A 21,327-nucleotide genomic window follows, 5' to 3' on the forward strand; every position below is an offset into this window, starting at 1 on the left:
ATGAGACCAGGTATCAAACACGCATCCTCATGGATACAACTGAGCCACAATAGGAACTTCCCAGTTTTTGTACCCTGCTGAGCACACATGGGGCGGTGAGCATTTCTGCAGGCCTATTTATCTAGCCAAGTGGAGAGTTTGCATTTACCTCAATAATCCAGGAATGGAGATGACGAATCTGCATGTGTTTTCTATGGTGTCCCTCTGAGTGGAAGGTGTGTTTCTGTCTCTTTCAACTCTTTCCTCTTGATGAGCAGTCCTCAGGATCTGCTAGGTCCTGTGCCTTACTGGGGAGATGCTCTTGGGCCACTTAAGAGGACATCTGCCCTTCCATGTGGACCCCTTCAGAAGCCTGGGTTTGAAGCCCCAGCTGTATTTCATAAGTCTTGAGCCCACCTGCATGGACAGCCTAATGATGAGAATAAAGATGAGCAGAAATATGTCATATCTTGAAACAGAAGTCAATGTGTATGATCTTTAAAAAAAAGGAATTGAAGAGAAACTTCCAGCAAAGATGGTAGCACCTGTGCAGTGCATGTATCCATGCAGCCCTTCAGTGCAGTCATGGGGCAAGTGCTGCCAGCTGCTTTGAGCTCGGTCTAGGACTTTGCTCTGTCGGGAGCTTATCTCAGTCCTGATGGCTCTGAGCTGGCTCATAGAGTCTGCTCGCATCTCTCTGTCTTGTTCTGACTCCCAGGTTTGATGAATGGAGCCTGCCTGAAACTTCCCATAGATTCCCATGGGGTGGGTTTGATGGTTGACCTCCAAAGCCCCTCATCAGGGCATTTTGGGAATTCCACGGTGTGAAGTCCCTAGAGAAATTGCAAGAGAGCACCTCTCTTTCATACCCGCTTTCCCTATGTAGGGTGGTGATGCTTCTGAAGGATCAGCTGGGGTGCCCTATTCCCTTCCTCCTGCTGCTTCCACTGAGCCTCTTCTGCTTGAATTCCTGTGCTGAACAGGCAGATGGACATAGGTCTCTATGATAGCTGGTGTTCCCACAGTGGAGACCCAGACACACGGACATGGAGTCAGGCAGTGTATTCGGTGGGTGATCTCAGGTGCTCAAGTGAGGAAGTGAGGAAAGGGAGAGGGCAGGTGAGAGAAGCCATGCGGTGGGCAAGTGAGCCTCAGGGCTGGTTGGTGGTGCCTCTGGACACATCCAGCAGAAGTCAAGGAGCTGGGGGTCTGTAGTGTTTGAGGGTCTCCCCATGGGCATTAACTCCCCACACTTTCAGAGTGAGCCTAACCATGGTTCTGCAAGCTCCCTGGTGCTGGAGAAAGCCAGCAGGGAAGAAAGATGCAAGAGTTTGAGGAGAGGATGTCTGCTGGTAGAGGGTTATCCACACAGGGGATTCTGCAGGGAAACTCAGGTCAGCCCAAGTGGAAATGGGGTGAAGCCTCTATGATCTCAGAGGCAAATTCAGAGCTCAGTTTTTGTGAAAGTTAGAGCTCATTTTTTTTTTTTTCATTTTAGGGCCACACCTGGAGCACATGGAAGTTCCCAGGCTAGGGGTTGAAGTGGTGCTGCAGCTGCCAGCCTATGCCACAGCCACAGCCATGCAGGGTCTGAGCCGTGTCTGAGGCCTACACCACCGCTCACAGCAAGGCTGGATCCTTAACCCACTAAGCAAGGCCAGGGATCAAATCTGCATCCTCATGGATCCTAGTTGGGTTTGTTAACCGCTGAGCCATGAAAGGAACTCCAAGCCCCAGTTTTGGACTCTTACGTCCAAACCATCTGAGGATTGGATGTCATGTAGAAAAAGATATGGGAGGACATTGGATCCTGAACTTTCTCTCAACCCCGCAGTAGATAATGATTCTTTGGTTTGGAGGAAGGCATTGGGAAGAGAGGAGGAGGCGGGAGATACTGAGGTGTCTTCAGGGAGTTCTGTGGAAGGTGAGCAAGAGACAGATTGTGTCCCAGTGAGGAGAGACTGCTCCTCACTCATCTCCACCTCATCTTTGGACGGGTCACCTGTCATATCTGTACACTCACTGTAGAGTGGGGTGAGTGTTTCCCCAAGGCCTTGGAAGACCCACCCTTTCAGGAGCCCTTGGGCTTTACATCTATGGGATGGGGGATTGATGAAGATGCTTCCAGGGTCAGGTGACAAGAAGGGTCTCTGTGCTGTGACCTGCTCATACCCCCTAAACTCGACTGAGCTCCCACCGAGGCAGTTCTCTATTGTAGAAGACCCCCAGCCCAATGCTGGGTGGGGAGTGGTGGGGCAGGGACCAAGAGCCAGGTCTCACTCTGGGCAAGGTGACCTTCCGCGCCCCTGGCCCCCTGGCCCCCCGCCCAGAGTCTGGTACACAGGGAGAGAAGCGGCTGCTCTGGTCAGGCAAGGGGACGTCTCTTAAGCCTCCTCCCTGTGAGGACTTGGTGATTCCCCCCTCCTGGGCAGAGTGCTGTGGTGGGAGCCCAGCAGACGCTTCTCGGGAGCAAACTCTCGGGTGTGATGAAGCTCTAAGAACGGTGGTGAGGGTCAGGCTGAGAGGAATCAGACTGGGCGGTAGCAGGGCCCAAGAAACCTGCAGAACCCTGGTTGGGGAGCAGTGCCACAGGAGGACTAGGAAGCTGCGGGCCCCTGGCGGTGCCCTCTGAGTGTTAGACCCGCATCGGAGTCCTTCGGTGCAGGCAGCTGAATCCACAGTTGGGTGGCTGGCGTTAGAATAAACTGAGGCCAAGGAGTGGCGGAGTTCAGTGCCTTGACCCTTTGTTCTTTCTCTCCTGTCAGGCCCTCAGGACAGGGGCCCCTTGTCACCCATTATTTTACTTTGGCTTCACCACAGCCTTGGAGGTTGGAGGAATTTCCATTTTGTAAGTGGGACTCCGAGGCTCAGAGAAGCCCTGTCACATGTGCACAGTCACAGGGGGAGCTGGCTGGCAGACCGTGTCTCGGCAGCAGCGGAGGGACGGGTTGTGGGGGCAGGGGTGGGTGGCAAGCAGATCTTGCTGCCCAGGAGCTTGTCATCTCTGGCAGAGGCTTTACCCCTCTGTGCCTCGGCTTCTTCCCTTGTAAGGCGAGGACAATTACTCCGATATCTCAGGGATGCGCGGGAGGCTAACATTTGTTTAGTAATGCGCGTGACCTGTGTGTTCCGGGCAGGGAATGATCACTCTGCTGATAGGATTCTCATCACGCTTCCCCAGGTACTGAATGCAGTGCAGGAATGACACCTGGTAGCATTCAAATCCTGCTGCGGTTGGAAGACACACGGGTGTCCTCCACTGTGGCACTGCCTCCCTCTCCCCCAACCCCAAAGCCCAGTCTCCATCAAGTAAGTACTCTCATGTGAAATGCAAGGCTTTTATTTCTGGAATCCTCTAATCAGACACCCTGACATAACAGGTTGCTGAGACTACTTAGTGCTCAGGCAAGTGGCTTCCTTGGGGTTCCCGGCAAGGGTGGCTCCGTCAACACCCAGGGCTTGAGTATAGTTTTACCTGCAAAGAGAAGGACAGGAAACATGCAAAGGTAAGGCCTCAGAGGTCCAAGAGACATCAAGCTGCACTCAGCACGGGGGCCGGGCCCTGCAGGCATAACTGGAGGTTGGCCTCTGGATCTGAGCAGCTAAAGGTGGATGCCTCCTGGTGAAGCTTCTTCCAGTGGAGTAGGGAGATGAGGAGTCCCCATGGTGGGGTGGGGCAACTGGGGTAGGACAGGGAGAGGCTGTTGAGGATGACCTGGCTGGGCTCCAGAGTGGACACCTGCAAGTCCCCAGAGATGAGCCACCCCCAGTCTGTTTTCTTCCTCTTCCCCTGGGACACTTGCAGCTGAAGCATCAGCTTGTGGTAGCAACTTAACTTGGGGCAGCAGAGAGAGGATTCACTTGGACCCTCCACTCTGGGCACCCTAGGCCTAGGGTGGGTGGGGGCGGAGCAGGAGGGGAGCTTTTGGAAGCAGAGTCCTCTCATGTCATGTGGGGCACAGAATGACACTTTAGGGTCCAGGGAACAAGCACAGATGTGGGCTTTCAGTGGGATGGAGCGGGGGATTTGAGTCTTTCAGGGAGGGAGGTACTGATGTTTGGAGGAGGGAAAGCCTCAATGCTTGTGGTTTACAGAGGATCCAGGCTCATGTGCTGAAGAGGCTGGAGCTCAGGGAGGCTAGAGCTGAGGGCCTAATAGCAAGGCCAGGTGGTGCCCTAGGGACAGAAGGGTGTGGAGGGTGGCAGGCCTGTGGCCCCGCTCAGGAGCTCCAGGGCTGGCCTGAGTCTTCCTACCCAATCCTTTCCTGCCCTGTAGGGTCTGCCCTCAGCCTCTCTACCTCCTGATTCACGAGGTTCTTCTTCCCCCATATTCCCAGGGAAAGGCCATGGTGGAGAGGAAATGAGCTCCCCACCTCACACTGCCCTGAGCAGAGCTCCCCCACAGGCACCAGAGGCGCAGACAGACATGGCTGACCCACCATGGTGTTGAGAACATTCTGCACGTCCTCCTGAGTCAACGTCCTATCCATGCATATCTTCAGTTTTTGAAGAGAGTCCTGTATAAACGGGTTGGAGTTGTTCTCTCTCACTTTTGCCATGTAGTCTTCATAATCTCCTGCCACAAACAGCGCAATTGTCTCCTTCAGTTTTGGGCAAACGTCACAATCTGAAATACAAAGAAGGTGAGACTCCCTTGAAAGGCACTCCTCAGAACACACCCTTCTCATCCCCTAGCCAACATGCTCAGTGCTGCCCTGGGAAAGCATCAGAACCACTGGGGAACCTGTGTCCCAGCCACCTACTTCCTTCTGAGATCAGGAGCAAGACAGCCCAGAGCAGCAGGAGAACTCCGGTCCACTTCATGGTGCAGGTGGCAGGTGCCTCTTACCTGCCTGGAGTCCCTTTATACCTGCTGTTGACACCACAGTGGGGCCCGAAGGGCCTGTGTTTGATGCTTTGCTTTCCAAGAGGTACACCAGGCCTCTCTGAGGCCACAGCTTGGCCTGGGGCTGAGTAGGGAGGAGCTGTGTGTGTTGGCAGGATGCTCAGTCCTTGAGTCAACAAAGGGTACTGGCTCAGCCTCCCTCCCAAATGGAGGGCTGTGTGTGAGGGTCAGCTTACATGGGAAGCTTACCAATGGAAATTTCCCAAGTGGACCGGCAAAAGGGCAAAAAGGCTCCCAAATCAGGTCTCCTGAATGATGGCCCATGCCAGGTTGCCACCACTGCATGTGACCTTGGAGACAGCCTGGTCTCTACTCTGGGTTTCCTAGGAAGCTCAGTGCTTAGCTAATGGTCTCACATGTAGTCAGTGTCAGGGGAAGGCCAGAGCACAAGCCCTGATGCCCTGGTCAGGCTGTCTGGTGGCTCCTGTTGTGCTTTCATCCCAGTGTCCTTGACCTGCTCAGTGGCCTCCCTTGAGCCACCCACTCTGATCTGTTTCTGGAGCCCTGAATTCCCCCACCTGCTGGCTCAGAAGTTCTAGTTGTTGGTGACCAAGTCATGCCACGTGACTTTGACAGCACCTTAGTCTATGCACAAGTGTTTTCCCCAGGCTGCTTCTTCTCTTGAGTGTCTCCATACTGTTCCCACCATCGCCTCTCCAGAGCTCCAATCTGAGGAAAATCCAAGCTCTTTGTAGGCCTACAACCCTTGGTCAGTTTGTATAATCAGCCCCTTGCCCATGCTGCCTCTGTGAACGTGGCCCTGCCCTAGTCTCTCCTCCCTCCCTGGCCTCCTTTCTGCTTCTTGACCAGGCCGAGTGTACTCCTGCCACAGGGCCTTTGCGTGTGCTGCCTTTGCTGCTTGGAATGCTCTTCCGCCAAGTGACTGCATGGTTCATTGCCTAATTCCTCAGTCTCTTTGATATCACATGTCAGAGAGATTTTCTCATATTGTTTTAAATTTCTTTAATTTAAATATAGTTGATTTACAATATTGTGTTATTTTCAGGTGTACAGCCAAGTGATTAGGTTTGTGTGTATATATTCATATATATATGTAAGATATATATTCTATTTTTATTCTTTGTGGCATATGGAGGTTTCCAGGCTAGGGGTCGAATCAGAGCTACAGCTGCTGGTCTATGCCACAGCCACAGTAATGTGGGATCCGAGCCGCATCTGCAACCTACACCACAGCTCATGGCAACACCGGATCCTTAACCCACTGAGCGAGGCCAGGGATTGAACCTGCAACCTCACAGTTCCTAGTTGGGTTCGCTTCTGCTGTGCCACGATGGGAACTCCTATATTCCTTTTTTCACATTTTCTTCCATTATAGGTTATTAGAAGATATTGCTTATAGTTCCCTGTGCTGTACAGTAGGACCTTGTAGATTATCTATTTTATGTATAGTAGTATATGTATTTTAATCCCAAATTCCTAATTTACCTCTCCCCTCCCCTTTCCTTCTTGGTGACCATAAGTTTATTTTTATGTCTGTGAGTGTATTTCTGTTTTGTAACTAAGTTTGTTTGTATCCTTTCTGAAGATTGCGCATATAACCTTTATATTTGTCTTTGTCTAGCTTAGTTCACTTAGTGTGATAGTCTCTATGTACATCCATGTTATTGCAAGTGGTATTATTTCATTCTTTTTTATGGCTGAATAATATTCCATTCTACGTTTTTATCCCAAATCTTCTTTATCCTTTCATCTGTTGATGGATATTTTGATCATTTCCAGAGTTCCCCCCCATTTTAAGAAAAGTTTTAATGAAGTATAGTTGATTTACAGTATCATGATAATTTCTGCTGTACAACAACCTGAGTCAGCTATACACATACACATATCCATTCATTTTCAGATTCTTTTCCCACATAGATTATCACAGAGCATTGGGTAGAGTTCCCCATGCTATAGAGCAGGTCCCCATTGGCCAATTATTATTTTTTTTGTGTGTGTTTTTTTGTCTTTTTATGGCTGCACCTGAGGCATATGGAGGTTCCCAGGCTAGGGGTCGAATTGGAGCTGTAGCCACTGGCCTACGCCCCAGCTCCAAGCATGCCAGATCCGAGCTGCATCTGCGACCTACACCACAGTTCACGGCAACACCAGATCCTTAACCCACTGAGCGAGGCTAGAGATTGAACCTGGGTCCTCATGGATGCTAGCTGGGTTCGTTAACCCCTGAGCCATGACGGGAACTCTGCATCTTTTTTTTTTTTCAATTATTCTATATACCATAGTTTGCATCTGCCAATGCCAAGCCCCCAATCCATCCCTCCTCCCCACCATGTTCCCTTTGATAACCATAAGTTTTTTTTTTCAAAGTCTTGAGTCTATTTCTGTTGTGCAAATTAGTTCATTTGTATCCTTTTTTTAAATTGCGCATCTAAATATCATATGATATTTTTCTTTCTCTGTCTAACTTCACTCAGTATGATCATCTCTAGGTCCATCCATGTTGCTGGAATTGGCATTATTTTATTCTTTTTTATGGCTAATGTTCCACTGTATATATGTTGACATCTTCTTTATCCATTCCTCTGTCAAGGAATAATTAGGTTGCTCCTGTGGTCTTGGCTATTGTAAATAGTGCTGATATGAACATGGGGGTGCATGTATCTTTCCTAATTATGGTTTTCTCTGGATATATGCCCAGGATAGGGCCTGTAGGAGCATATGGTATCTCTATGTTTTTTTTTTTTGTCTTTTTTGTTGTTGTTGTTGTTGCTATTTCTTGGGCTGCTCCTGCAGCATATGGAGGTTCCCAGGCTAGGGGTCCAATCGGAGCTGTAGCCACTGGCCTACGCCAGAGCCACAGCAACGCGGGATCCGAGCCACGTCTGCAACCTACACCACAGCTCACGGCAACGCCAGATCCTTAACCCACTGAGCAAGGGCAGGGACCGAACCCGCAACCTCATGGTTCCTAGTCGGATTCGTTAACCACTGCGCCACGACGGGAACTCCGGTATCTCTATGTTTAGTTGGTTTTGTTTTTTTTTTTTTTTTTTTTTTTTTTTTGTTTTTTGGCTTTTTAGGATCGCACCCACGGCATATGGAATTTCCCAGGCTAACAGTGGAATCAAGGCTGTAGCTGCCAACCTATGCACAGCCATAGCAACGTGGGATCTGAGCCGTCTCTGTGACCTACACCATGGCTTCACAGCAATGTGGGATCCTTAACCCACTGACCGAGGCCAGGGATCAAACCCACAACCTCACTGTTCCTAGTGGGATTCGTTTCTGCTGCACCACGACAGGAACTCCTAGATTATGAGGTTCTGGGTCACAAATCAAGCCTTGGTAACTTTAAGAACATTGGAATCATATCAAGTATCTTTTCCAACCACAACGCTATATGACTAGAAATCAACAACAAGAAAAAAACCTGCAAAAAACACAAGCATGTGGAGACTAAAGAACATGCTACTAAACAACCAATGGATCACTGAAGAAATCAAAGAGGAAATTAAAAAATACCTAGAAGCCAATGACAACACTGATACAACACTCCAAAACCTATGGGATGCAGCAAAAACAGTTCTAAGAGGTAAGTTTATGGCAATAAAACTACAATAAAACAAACCTACCTCAGGAAACAAGGAAAAGCTCAAACAAACAACCTAACTTTACATCTAAAGCAGCTAGAGAGAGAAGAACAAAGACCCAAAGTTAGCAGAAGGAAAGAAATCATAACGATCAGGGCAGAAAGAAATGAAATAGAAAGGAAGAAAACCATAGAAAAGATGAAAGAAACTAAAAGCTGTTTCTTTGAAAAGATCAACAAAATTGATAAAACCTTAGCCAGACTCATTAAGAAAAAAGAGAGGACTCAAATCAATAAAATAGGAAATCAAGACACATGTACCCTCATGTTCATTGCAGCGGTATTCACAATAGCCAAGACGTGGAAACAACCCAAATGTCCATCAACAGATGAATGGATTAAGAAGATGTGGTGGGAGTTCCTGTCGTGGCTCAGTGGTTAACAAATCCGACTAGGAACCATGAGGTTGCGGGTTCGGTCCCTGCCCTTGCTCAGAGGGTTGGTGATCCGGCGTTGCTGTGAGCTGTGGTGTAGGTCACAGACGCGGCTCGGATCCCGCGTTGCTGTGGCTCTGGAGTAGGCCAGAGGCTACAGCTCTGATTTGACCCTTAGCCTGGGAACCTCCATACACTGCGGGAGCGCCCAAGAAATAGCAAAAAAAAGACAAAAAAAAAAGATGTGGCATATATGCATAATGGAATACTATTCAGACTTAAAAAAAAAAAACAAAATAATGCCATTTGCAGCAACATGGTTGGAATTGGAGACTCTCATACTGAGTGAATTAAGACAGAAAGAGAAAGACAAATACTATATGATATCACTTATATCTGGCATCTAATATATGGCACAAATGAACCTTTCGACAGAAGAGAAAATCATGGACATGGAAAACAGACTTGTGGTTGCCAAGGAGGAAGGGGAGGGAGTGGGATGGACTAGGAATTTGGGGTTAATAGATGCAGACTATTGCCTTTGGAATGGGTAAGCAATGAGATCCTGCTGTATAGCACTGGGAACTATGTCTAGTCACTTATGATGGAGCATGATCATGTGAGAAAAAGAATTTATATATGTATGTGTGACTGGGTCACCTCTGTACAGTAGAAAATTGACAACACTGTAAACCAGCTATAATGGAAAAAATAAAAATCATTAAAAAAAATAATGAAAAAGGGGAAGTTATAACTGACATCTCAGAAATATAAAGGATTATAAGAGACTACTATAAGCAACTATATGCCAATAAAAGACAGCCTAGAAGAAATGGACAAATTCTTAGAAAAGTTCAATCTTTGAAGACTAAACCAAGACAAATTGAAAAGATGAATGGACCAATTACAAGTATTGAAGTTGAAATTGTGATTAAAAAGCTTCCAACAGGGGGAGTTCCTGTTGTGGCTCAGTGGTTAGCGAATCCGACTAGGAACCATGAGGTTGCAGGTTCCATCCCTGGTTAAAGATCTGGCATTGCTGTGAGCTGTGGTGTAGGCCGGCGGCTACAGCTCCCATTCGACCCCTAGCCTGGGAACCTCCATATGCTGAGGGAGTGGCCCAAGAAATAGCAAAAAGACAAACAAAACAAAACAAAACAAAAACTTCCAACAGGAGTTCCCATCCTGGCGCAGTGGAAACGAATCTGACTAGGAACCGTGAGGTTGAAAGTTTGATCCCTGGCCTCACTCAGTGGGTTAAGGATCTGGCATTGGCCTGAACAGTGGTGTAGGTCACAGAAGCAGCTTGGATCCTGTGTTGCTGTGGCTGTGGCATAGTCTGGCAGCTGTAGCTCTGATTTGACCCCTAGCCTGGGAAACTCCATATGCTGTGAGTGCAGCCCTAGAAAGCAAAAAAGCAAAAAAACAAAACAAAACAAACAAAAAAAACCCCAAAAAACAAACAAAAACCTTCCAACAAACAAAAGTCCAGGACCAGATGGCTTCACAGGTGAATTCTCTCAGACATTTAAGAGAAGAGCTAACCCCTATCCTTCTGAAAAATTACAGAGAAAGGAACACTTCCAAACTCATTCTATGAGGCCACCATTACCCTAATATCAAAACCAGACAAAGATATCACAAAAAAGAAAATTACAGGCCAATTTCACTGCTGAACATCGATGCAAAAATCCTCAGCAAAATACTAGCAAACCGAATCCAACAATACATTAAAAAGTTGTACGTCATGATCAAGTAGGATTTATCCCAGGGATGCAAGGATTCTTCAATATCTGCAAATCAATCAGTGTGATACACAACATTAACAAACTGAAGAATAAAAACCATATGATCCTCAATAAATGCAGAAAAAGCTTTTGACAAAATCTAACACCCATTTCTGATTAAAAAAAAAACAAACCTTCAGAAAGTGGGCATAGAAGGAACCTACCTCAACATAATAATGGCCGTATATGACAACCCCAGAGCTAACATCATTCTCAGTGGTGAAAAGCTGAAAGATTGCCCACTGAGATCAGGAACAAGACAAGTATGTCCGCTCTCACCTCTACTATTCAACATAATTTTGGAAGTCCTAGCCGTGGCAATCAGAGAACAAAAAGAAATAAGGGAATCCAAATTGGAAAGGAAGAAGTAAAACTATCACTGTTTGCAGATGACATACTATACCTAGAAAATCCTGAAGACTCTATCAGGAAAACTATTAGAGCTCCTCAGTGAATGAAGAATGAACTCCCACAGAATGGGAGAAAATGTTTGCAAATGAAGCGACTGACAAGGGATTAATCTCCAAAATTTATAAACACCTCCTGCAGCTCAATACCAAAAAAAAACCCCACAAAAAATAAAAAACAAAAAAAAAACCCTGTCAAAAAATGGGCAGAAGATCTAAAAAGACAATTCTCCTGAGAGGACATACAGATGGATAAAAAACACATGAAAAGATGTTAGACATCACTAATTATTAGAGAAATGCAAAACTACTATGAGGTTCCACCTTACACCAGCCAGAATGGCCATCATCAAAAAGTCTACAAACAATAAATGCTGGAGAGGGTATGGAGAAAAGAACCCTGTTACACTGTTGGTGGGATTGTAAATTGGTGCAACCACTGTGGAAAACAGTATGGAGATTCCTCAGAAAACTAAAAATAGAATTACCCTTTTACCCAGCAATCTCAGTCCTGGGCATCTATCCAGAGAAAACCATGACTTGAAAAAGTACTTGTATGCCAGTGTTCATTGCAGCACTATATACAATAGCCAAGACTTGAAAACAACCTAAATGTCCATTGACAGAAGAGTGGATAAAGAGATGTGATATATATACACGATGGAACATTACTTAGCCATTACAAGGAAAGAAATAATGGCATTTGCAGCAACATGGATGGACCTAGAATTTATCATGCTAAGTGAAGTTAGTCAGACAGTGAGACACCAACGTTATATGCTGTCATTTACATGTGGAATTTTAAAAAAGGACACAAGGAGTTCCCGTCGTGGCGCAGTGGTTAACGAATCCGACTAGGAACCATGAGGTTGCGGGTTCGGTCCCTGCCCTTGCTCAGTGGGTTAACGATCCCGAGTTGCCGTGAGCTGTGGTGTAGGTCGCAGACTCGGCTCGGATCCCGCGTTGCTGTGGCTCTGGCGTAGGCCAGTGTCTACAGCTCCGATTGGACCCCTAGCCTGGGAACCTCCATATGCCGCGGGAGCGGCCCAAGAAATAGCTAAAAAAGACAAAAAAAAAAAAAGGACACAATAAACTTCTTTGCAGAAACAGATATTGACTCACACACTTTGAAAAACTTACAGTTTCCAAAGGAGACAGGTTGGGGGGTGGCAGGATGAGTTGGGGGTTTGGGATGAAAATGTTATAATATTGGGTTATGATGGATCGTTGTACAACTATAAAAAATAATAATATGGAACACTTCATGAATTTGCATGGCATCCTTGCACAGAGGTCGTAGTAATCTTCTCTGTATCATTACAATTTTAGTATATGTGCTGCAGTAGCAAGCACTATATGTAGAATTTTTGATGGTGCCATTCTCACCATGTGCAGTGATATCTCATCATAGTTTTGGTTTGCATTTCTCTAATAATTAGAAGTGTTGAGCATCTTTTCATGTGACTTTTGTTTTCTTTGGAGAAAATGTCTTTTTAGATTTTCTGCTTGTTTTATGATAGGGTTATTGTTGTTTTTGATATTGAGCTGTATGAGCTTTTTGTCTATCTTGGATATTAATCCTTTGTTTGTTACATCATTTCCAAATATTTCTCCCATTCTGTAGGTTATTTTGGTGTTTTGTTTATGGTCTCCTTGGCTGTGCAGAAGCTTCTAAGTTTAATTATGTCCTATTTATTTATTTATTTATTTATTTTGTCTTTTGTCTTTTTAGGGCCTCACTGCTGACATATGGAGGTTCCCAGGCTAGGGGTCTAATCGGAGCTACAGCTGCCAGCCTATGCCATAGCAACTGCAGATCTGAGCTGTGTCTGCGACCTGCGCCATAGCTCATGGCAATGCCAGATCCTTAACCCACTGAGTGAGGCCAGGAATCGAACCCACAACCTCATGGTTCCTAGTCGGATTTGTTTCCACTGCACCATAATGGGAACTCCCTATTTTTTTTTTTTATTTCCATTAGTCTAGGAGATGGATCCAAGAAAATATTGCTATGATTTATGTCAGAGTATTTTGCTTGTATTTTCCTCCTGGAATTTTACAGTATCCAGTTTTATGATTAAGTATTTAAGCCATTTTGAGTTTATTTTTGTATATGGTGTTAGGGAACTTTCTAATTTCAGGGTGTTTTTTTCCACATGTAGCTGTCCAGTTTTCCCAGCTGCACTTACTGAAGAAACTATCTTTTCTACATTGTATATTTTTGCCTCCTTTGCTGTATGTTAATTAACCATAGGTGTTTATTTCTGTTTTTTTTTATCATGTTCCATTGATCTATATTTCTGTTTTCATGCCACTACCATATCGTTTTGATTACTGTATCTTTGTAATAGTGCCTGAAGTCAGTGGATTCCTCCAGCTCCATTTTTCTTTTTCTTCTTTTTTTTCTTTTCCTTCTTTTTTTTCTTTTCTAGGGCTGCACCCATGGCATATGAAGGTTCCCAGACCTAATCAGAGCTGTTGCCGCCAGCCTACACCAGAGCCACAGGAACTTGGGATCCAGCCGCATCTGTGACCTACATCACAGCTCACGGCAATGCAGGATCCTGAGCGAGGCCAGGGATTGAACCCGCAACCTCATGGTTCCTAGTCAGGTTCATTAACCACTGCACCACGACGGGAACTCCACTCCATTTTTCTTTCTCAAGATTGCTTTGGGGGAGTTCCCTTGTAGCTCAGTGGGTTAAGGATCTGGAACTGTCACTGAATAGTACTGGTTATAGCTGAGGCATGGGTTCAATGCCTGGCAATGTCTGCATGCCACAGGTGTGGCCAAAATGAAGATTGCTGGATATTTGAGGTGTTTGTGTTTCCATATAAAATTAAATTTTTTTCTCCTTGTTCTGAAAAAATGCTATTGGTAATTATGAGTTGTATTGAATGTATAGATTATCCTTGGGTAGTATAGTTATTTCTCCAATATTGATTCTTCCAATCCAAGAATCCAGTGTATCTTTCCATCTCTTTGTGTCATCTTCGATTTCTTTCATCAGGGTCGTATAAGTTTTTGGAGTAGAGATCTTTTGCCTCCTTAGGTAGGTTTACTCCTAGGTATTTTATTCTTCTTGATGCAGTGGTAAATGGGATTGTTTTCTTAATTTTTCTTTCTGATCTTTTGTTGTAGTATAAAGATGCAACAGATTTCTGTATATTAATTTTGTATCCTGCAACTTTACTGAAATCATTGATGAGCTCTATTAGTTTTCTGTTGTGTCTTTAGGATTTTCTATGTATAGTATCATGTCGTCTGCAAACAGTGAAAGTTTAATTCTTTTCCAATTTGGATTTTTTAAATTTCTTTTTCTTCTCTGATTGCTGTGGCTAGGGCTTCCAAAACTCTGTTGAAGAAAAGTGGCAAGAGTGGGCATTCCTGTCTTTTTTCCTGATCTTAGAAAAAAAGCTTTCAGTTTTTCATTGTTGAGTATGAGATTTTCTCCATACTCTTGACTCCCTTATAGCAAAGGGAACTGCCTCTGTCCTTCCTCCCAGGACACTTTCTCTTCTCCCCTCCTTCATGTTCCTCTGTAGCATTTCTTGTCATTGGTTGAGTGTTTTTCACCCCGTCTTAGAAGTAGAAAGAGCTATAGGTGTGTGAGAACTTTGCAGTGTGTGCTGTTCCATCCCCAGGACTATGACAGGGGTCAACACACAGTAGGTGCTTCACCAGTATTTGTTAGATGAATGGAACATTTATTCCATTTCTCTGGAGTTGATGAATAAGTATTTTTACCTCTTTTTGCTGTAGATGTGCTTATGGATAGTACCTGGGATACATTAAACAAGGTAAAATTTTAAAATGTTTTGAAAAGTCAGAACTATCTTTTTGCTAGAGACTCCTGGCTAGCCCTTTTTCTGAGTCACCTGTGGCAGAATAAGTTTTGCTAAAACCCAGAGCTGAAGTTGGGACACAAGTTATGTGACCACAATCAGAACGCTATGCCAAATAGGATTCACATCCGGTAACTGCTCTTGGCAAAGAGTCACCAAGTACTGAGCACCAGGTGTCAGTTGGCCTCTGCGAAGCCAATCCTTGCCATGGCTACTGACGCCTGAGGGTCAAACTCTGAAGGTCACATCATGAGGGGCTCAGGTGACTCCAGATGTGCTCAGATGTCCCTAGGCAGGAACACGAAAACCACTTTCTCCAAGCTGCGCATTCAAATGTTGTGTTTCCTATAACCTGCACAGAGACTCTTTCTTTACTTGTCATGGCCGTGGCCATCTTGAGTAGGACTGGCTGGGCGGTGCAGAGTGACCTGCAAGCTGAGCTTGTGTGCTGTTGTTTTCATGGTTGAGACTGGGGTTCAGATTTTGGTTTTGAGGAAGACACCAGTGAGGTGAAGTCCCCTTCTTGTCACCTCACATCAGGAAATATGTGACAGTGCTATTTCTTACACTGGTGATATTAGCCTTGATTACTTGATTGATATCATGTTTGCCAATTTCTGCTCTGTTTTCCCCTTCCCTCCTCTTTTCTCTGGAAATGAGTTCCTAAGTGTAGCCTACTCTCAGGGCGGGCAGGACAGTAAGTTCCCCCTCCTGGATGGGAGCATCTATGTATGTTATTTGGGTTGTTTCTCTATGAAACAGTTGTCTATTCTCTCTGATTTATGTATTAAATTACTTACTTATATCAGTGTGGACTCACCCATATTACTGGGTTATCGTGCAGTACTGTGTTCTTTATTTTGTTGCTCAGATTGTTTGCAGTTTGGCCACTGGGAATTTTCTCAGGCTTCCTTCTGCTAGAGTTTTCTAGGACCATCTCCTCTTGTTTGTGCTGGCAAAATGCTTCCCCAGAGTGGAAGTTTGAGTTTAACTCTTGAGAGAGTTTTGGGCAGATGAAGTGCCACCTGTGGTCAACCCAGCACTCTGGCCTTGACCTCAGTCCACAGTGGCCTGTAGGGCTATAGACCTCAGCATCTCTGATGCAGGAGACAAACTGCACAATCCCACAACTGCTCACTGATGTTTCTGGATAAGCTATGTGGTCCAGGCACCTCTTGGGGCCGGTTCACTGACAGAGGAGGGTGAGACAGTCAGGAGAAGGGGCAAAGTTGGAGCTTGTGGGAGTCAAGAAGGTGCTCATGAATTTGCTCCCTTAAGAGTTTGAGGGAGTTCCCGTCGTGGCGCAGTGGTTAACGAATCCGACTAGGAACCATGAGGTTGCGGGTTCGATCCCTGCCCTTGCTCAGTGGGTTAATGATCCAGCGTTGCCGTGAGCTGTGGTGTAGGTTGCAGACGCGGCTTGGATCCCGCGTTGCTGTGGCTCTGGCGAAGGCCAGTGGCTACAGCTCTGATTTGACCCCTAGCCTGGAAACCTCCATATGCCGTGGGAGCAGCCCAAAGAAATAGAAAAAAAAAAAAAAAAAAAAAGAGTTTGAGAAAAGCTGGTGGCATGATCCATAATTACAGAATTCCCAGCCCCTGAGAAAACCCACAGGGCCACAAGTCCTGTGACTTTTTGGCGGTAGGGAGTGATTTGGAGCCCAAGGATGGTATTCACTGGTCCTTGGGGCCCAGCCAAGACACTGCAGCAGTTAAGATGTACAGGGGGCTTCATCAAGGCCCAGCTCCTCATTCTTATGTCCAGGACTTAACCTTGGGCAAAAGTAAGGATTCTGGTGATCTTTTGTCTGTGTGTGGTTTTTAGACCTGTCCTTGAGCTCTCCTGTGATTTCGTCTCCACAGTCTGGGAGGATGGCCAGCAAAACAGGTGATAGTTGGAGCTGGGAAAACAGAGCATTTGGCTCAGAATGGAGTCACTTAGAAATGTCAGCTCCAGTTGGTCTTTGGCAAAGATACTACCACGTCTTCTTTGGGAGCTCTGCTGTCAGAATAGGAAGGGCTTTCCACACTAAACACCCCAGGGGCTGAGGGAGCCACCTGTGCCAGGTCCCTGGCTACAGGCCTTTGAGCTCCTGGGAGGGGTGTGGGCTGGGCTAGGGAGCTAGTAGTTCATAAAGCAGCAGAAACCCTGCCCTGAGCAGAGCATCCCATCTGTTGACATGATGAAGGGAACGCCACTGCTTGTGCTGGCCTTGCTGGTGACCAGAGGGCTGGGCTTCAATATGGGTGAGAGTAGGAAAGAGGGAGCAGGTGGTCTTCTTGATCCTTGGCCCACGCCATCTCACTCCATCCTTCCAGAATCATCTCCAAGCATCTTCTAGGAACCGAAGTAGGGCGGCTGGCAGATGAGAGTCCAGGAGTCCTGCAGAACCTCCCTGAGCCTTTCAGAACTTGACTGTAGGGAGATGTTTGGATCCGGAAGGGTCCTTGGTTGTGCACACTGGAGGGGATCGTCAGTCGGGGGTAGAGGTTGCTTATTGGAAGGGAAGCAGCAGGCAGGCTGGTGTGCCTAGGGACAGTGGTCAGGGGCAGAGGGCTCTCCAGTCCTAGCCTGTCTCTTGGCTCCCTTCTGGGAGTGCCTCACAGAGGATGTTTTCTTTCTGGTGTGTAAGTAGTCCTGGGAGAGGGCGGATCTCTGTGGAAGGTGAGTCTGGAGGCTCTGGTTATGTGGCTTACTGTCAAATGGGGGGAGGGAGAGGACCCTCCTACCCTTGCTGATTCCTCTGATGTGGTGTTTTCTGTCTGATTCTTCAGGAATTGCTTGCCCTATGTTTTATGAACTCCTCAGCGTGGTGAACTTTGGAATAAGACCGCTTTTGGACTCATCCATGGATCTGATTAATGCTACTGAACCGGAAAAAGAAGCCGTAAAAAAAGCCCAGGATTGCTTCATTGACACGGGAGTTTTCAGCATGTTCAATCATGCCATCTATGTGGTAATTTACTTTCCTCCAATCTTCACCCTGAAGCCACACATGTGGCATATTGCAATATGTAACATGGTAATAGCCATGCAATCATAGGATATGCATTAAACAAAAGCTATAAACAATCAAGCACATAAACCTCTGTTCCACCCTGCAGCACATATAATATGCAACCACATGCCCTCTGCACACTAGCCTCTTCTGGTGTCACACATCCACACCTGTCCCAATGATGGCAATTATCTCAAAAATATTTAAAACTAAGGGACTAATATCAATGAAACAGGTAAACAGTATTGACTCATGTAATTTTTCCTTGGTTGGGGAGCTAGCATTGCAGGATTGGAATTTTAATCTTTGACAGGAAAGAAAGAATTCAGCTTCTGTATATGTAGGAGTCCTGTCAGCTCTATTTTAAGAATATTGAAAACGAGTCCCTGCCTTTAGACTCTCTTCCTCAGAAGGGACTCCCTGGCTTTGTAAGTTTTCTGGCTTTTGGCCAACTTCACTCCTCTTGGGCCCACTCTGATGGCTGTCCCTCCAGCCCAGAGCCCCATTTCCGCAGACACGGTCTTAGTGTCTACAAACCCAGATATCTGCTCTGTTATTTTGGTGCCTGAGATCCCTGAGGCAGCTTTTAGCTACATGCACCTGCTGCCCAGGGTTAGTCCAATGTTCCTCTTCCATGAACTATCTTTTTGTTGGTGGTGGTGTTAGTATTGTTCTTGTCACACAATATTGTAGATTTTGAATAGTCTCTCTCTTACTCAATTTTCTCCCAAGTGGTGATTTTGCAAAACGAGAGGTTTTCCAAGAAGCAGAATTTCTTGCACATAGGCACACAGACACGTGGGACTGTTTACAACACCTGCACGCATGTTCCGTACAACCAGTACACCTGACAGGAGGGGCTCAGGTAGAAGAGTTGTCACCCAAACCCAGACTCAGCCACCTTGCTCCTCCCTCGACCAGTCCTCCAGAACCTTCTCACCTCCTCCCCTCCCTGGCATGGCTGGTTGCTCTCTCTTCCTCCTGACACCTGTGCATGGGCGACGAGGGAGCCATCCTCATTGTGGCCTGCCTGATGGCAGCCCCCTCTCCAGCGGTGGGTCTGTGGGCCAGAGGTTCTTTCTGGGGATGGCGTGCAGTCACTGAGGATGAGGAGTGAAGTGATCTGGGGGAGACAGGCCAGCCCTGCAGTGGCCTCAGGTCCTGACCTTCTTTCTTCGCCCTGCTTCCTCCCAGGCTGGTATCATGCTTAGCCCTGATTGTGCCACCTTTGCAGCAGACATGCTGGAGCAGGATGCCAGTGAAGTCATTTCCACTCTCCTCCCTTTAGGGAGATAACCTTTACCAGGGATGCCTGGTCTGTTCTCCATCTTCCTGCCCTGTTCTCCTCAACTGAAGCTGGAATCCAGACACCTGTCCCCACCTGATGTGATCCCTATCAGGCTGACTTGAATAAAATAACTGCATCTGTGCTCGGTGTGCCCAATGTCTGTGTGTTGTGCAGGGAGTAGGCGAGGCCTGGCAGGAGATCTTGGGAGATGGCATGGAGAGGTGGCACGTGTGGTCATAGAGAACCTGGGGACCAGAGTCAGGGTAAACCTGGGCCCTGTTCCTGGCGAGCTGCAGAACCATGGGCAAGTCTGCTTTATCTTTCTCTGGCTATGCTCTCACCTGCAAAACAGGGATTGTGTGTGTGAGGATGAAGCAAAATACCATGAATTGAACCCCTGCCTTCACCAGCCTGGAAAGACAAAAGTGCTGTCCTTGGCCACAGGGAGCTTCTCTCCCACTCTGGTTTTTATCCCAGTTGCAGAGGCTCTAGTCCTTTAACTGTCACTCTGGTTAGTGAAGGGTGACTCAGGACATGACCTGAGCAGGCTTGTCACAGGTCCTCCGTTTTTCCCTGTGGCATTTGCCACTTTCTGCTTGTCGGGTAGATGTCTTCCAAGGATGCTGACCTTTCTTCAGGGACACTTAGTGTCACTGCTGTCCTTGGGTTCTGCCGCTGGGACTAGGACCTTCATGCAGTGTTGGGCCAGGAGGAAGGGAGAAGGGGAGTGGGTGGAAGAAGCCAGCCCAGAGGGAATGTTGTCTTAGAAAGAGCTTGGGCTCTGAAGTCTTACTTGCAGGCTGTGCCACATGGAGCAAGTGTCACTGCCCCCCACCCCCCCACCAGCCTACTTCTAAAAGACTGAACTGGGTAATTGTATTACCAGTACGAGACTTGGGAAGCTCAAGGCAGGGACTAAGTTTTACCCCTGTTTCCTAGAGTCTCGAGCAATGTTGGGTTGTAGTATGTCCCACAGGAAGAGTGGCGTACCTGGTTAAAATCTCTCTACCTCCTGGGCCAGGCAGGCACAATAAGGTCGCATATGGGGAGCTGAACTTGGGACTTGGGGCTAAGTGGCCAAGGCCTTGAATCTTGGCTCTTCTTTGACCTTCTGGCTGAACTTAAGCACTTTAATTCATCTGTTTGCTCCTTCTACACCTTGATTTTATACCTGCTAGGGGCTGGACACTCTGCTACACTTAGTATTTAGTGTTCAGGTCATACTAAAAACACCGAACATTTTGTTGAAAAGTATAAATAAAATTGGGAACGATAAAGGGCTAAGTCCTTCCTTTGAATGAGATGAACTGACTTGGTAGAAATGTCAGCTATTCCCAACTCTATCTAAATTAATTTTTGTTCCCATGAATGATTGGCTTAAAGTTCACCCCCACCCCCAGAATAAATGGTTGACGTCAACCAAGAAAGTTTAGAAAAACAGGAACTGTGAGGAAGCTTTTCTCAGCAGGTAGTGCAACACAGGTATAAGTCTCCAGGTAATAAATAGTCTAGTTTTAGTGGAGGACTAGTTAGATAGTCATTGTTGCAGAAGAGAAAACACATGGATAAAGACATTTTAACATATAATAACAGTTTACTGAATCTTGAAAAATGTATTATTTTTAAAATGGCATTGAGAAAAATGGTCACACATTTAAAAAATTAAGATGGACCTGCCAAGCCTTTTCCTGTGGATTAATATATATTAATGATTTAATTGCCATAATTCCAATGGTTAATTATTCATTTGTCACAACTGATTTCTCTGTCTTTGTCTCTGTCTCAGTTTGACATTCATGATATCACCATCTCTTGTTTTTTTTCTCCTCCTATACTGGAGGAGCCTTCTCAGCTTCTTTTATGATTTTTTATGTCCTATACCAGATACTATTCTCTTTGTATCTCTTTTCTTTTCTTATACATGTTCACTTTCTCCGTGATATCATCCAGCTTTATTCTAACTTTACACTTTTCAAATTTATATCTCCAGCCCCAAAACTAATACATTGCAAAGTACAGAATAGACCCTCACTAAATATTTGTTCAATCAATCAATGAATATATTTTTTAAAACAGCTCTAAAATTTTCATGAGGGACAATATACATGGAATTAAATAAATAAAAAGTCTA

General features: G+C 46.0%; 2 protein-coding genes and 1 non-coding gene across 3 annotated transcripts; 1 reads left to right on the forward strand and 2 right to left on the reverse strand.

Moving 5' to 3' along the window:
• Positions 1-3,303: 3,303 nt before the first annotated feature.
• On the reverse strand, positions 3,304-4,935 carry LOC125134311 (major allergen I polypeptide chain 1-like). The gene is made up of 3 exons (XM_047793421.1): positions 4,743-4,935; positions 4,419-4,606; positions 3,304-3,454 (listed from the first exon to the last, which is right to left on the reverse strand). The coding sequence occupies exons 1-3, from the start codon at positions 4,801-4,803 to the stop codon at positions 3,425-3,427; spliced, it is 279 nt and encodes a 92-aa protein (XP_047649377.1). The 5' UTR covers positions 4,804-4,935; the 3' UTR covers positions 3,304-3,424.
• A 7,374-nt stretch (positions 4,936-12,309) lies between these two features.
• LOC125134718 (U6 spliceosomal RNA) lies at positions 12,310-12,416 on the reverse strand. Its single transcript, XR_007136730.1, has one exon. It is a non-coding gene; the product is annotated as a U6 spliceosomal RNA (small nuclear RNA).
• Positions 12,417-17,047: 4,631 nt separating this feature from the next.
• LOC125134309 (major allergen I polypeptide chain 2-like) lies at positions 17,048-19,338 on the forward strand. Its single transcript, XM_047793420.1, has 3 exons — positions 17,048-17,156; positions 17,685-17,866; positions 19,103-19,338. Exons 1-3 carry the CDS (start codon positions 17,090-17,092, stop codon positions 19,202-19,204), a joined length of 351 nt encoding a protein of 116 aa, XP_047649376.1. The 5' UTR covers positions 17,048-17,089; the 3' UTR covers positions 19,205-19,338.
• The last annotated feature ends 1,989 nt before the right edge of the window (positions 19,339-21,327 follow it).

The sequence above is a fragment of the Phacochoerus africanus genome, chromosome 8, assembly GCF_016906955.1.
Source record: "Phacochoerus africanus isolate WHEZ1 chromosome 8, ROS_Pafr_v1, whole genome shotgun sequence".
NCBI classification, from domain to species: Eukaryota; Metazoa; Chordata; class Mammalia; order Artiodactyla; family Suidae; genus Phacochoerus; species Phacochoerus africanus.

Bases quoted from the DNA above. Each gene is read 5' to 3' on its own strand.
- LOC125134309 (XM_047793420.1), top strand. From the start codon at position 17,090: ATGATGAAGGGAACGCCACTGCTTGTGCTGGCCTTGCTGGTGACCAGA. The intron at 17,157-17,684 runs GTGAGAGTAGGA...CTGATTCTTCAG, and splicing joins AGGGCTGGGCTTCAATATGG to GAATTGCTTGCCCTATGTTT. The intron at 17,867-19,102 runs GTAATTTACTTT...GCTTCCTCCCAG, and splicing joins TCAATCATGCCATCTATGTG to GCTGGTATCATGCTTAGCCC.
- LOC125134311 (XM_047793421.1), bottom strand. From the start codon at position 4,803: ATGAAGTGGACCGGAGTTCTCCTGCTGCTCTGGGCTGTCTTGCTCCTG. The intron at 4,607-4,742 runs GTAGGTGGCTGG...TTTGTATTTCAG, and splicing joins GCTCCTGATCTCAGAAGGAA to ATTGTGACGTTTGCCCAAAA. The intron at 3,455-4,418 runs GTGGGTCAGCCA...TTCTCTTTGCAG, and splicing joins AGAATGTTCTCAACACCATG to GTAAAACTATACTCAAGCCC.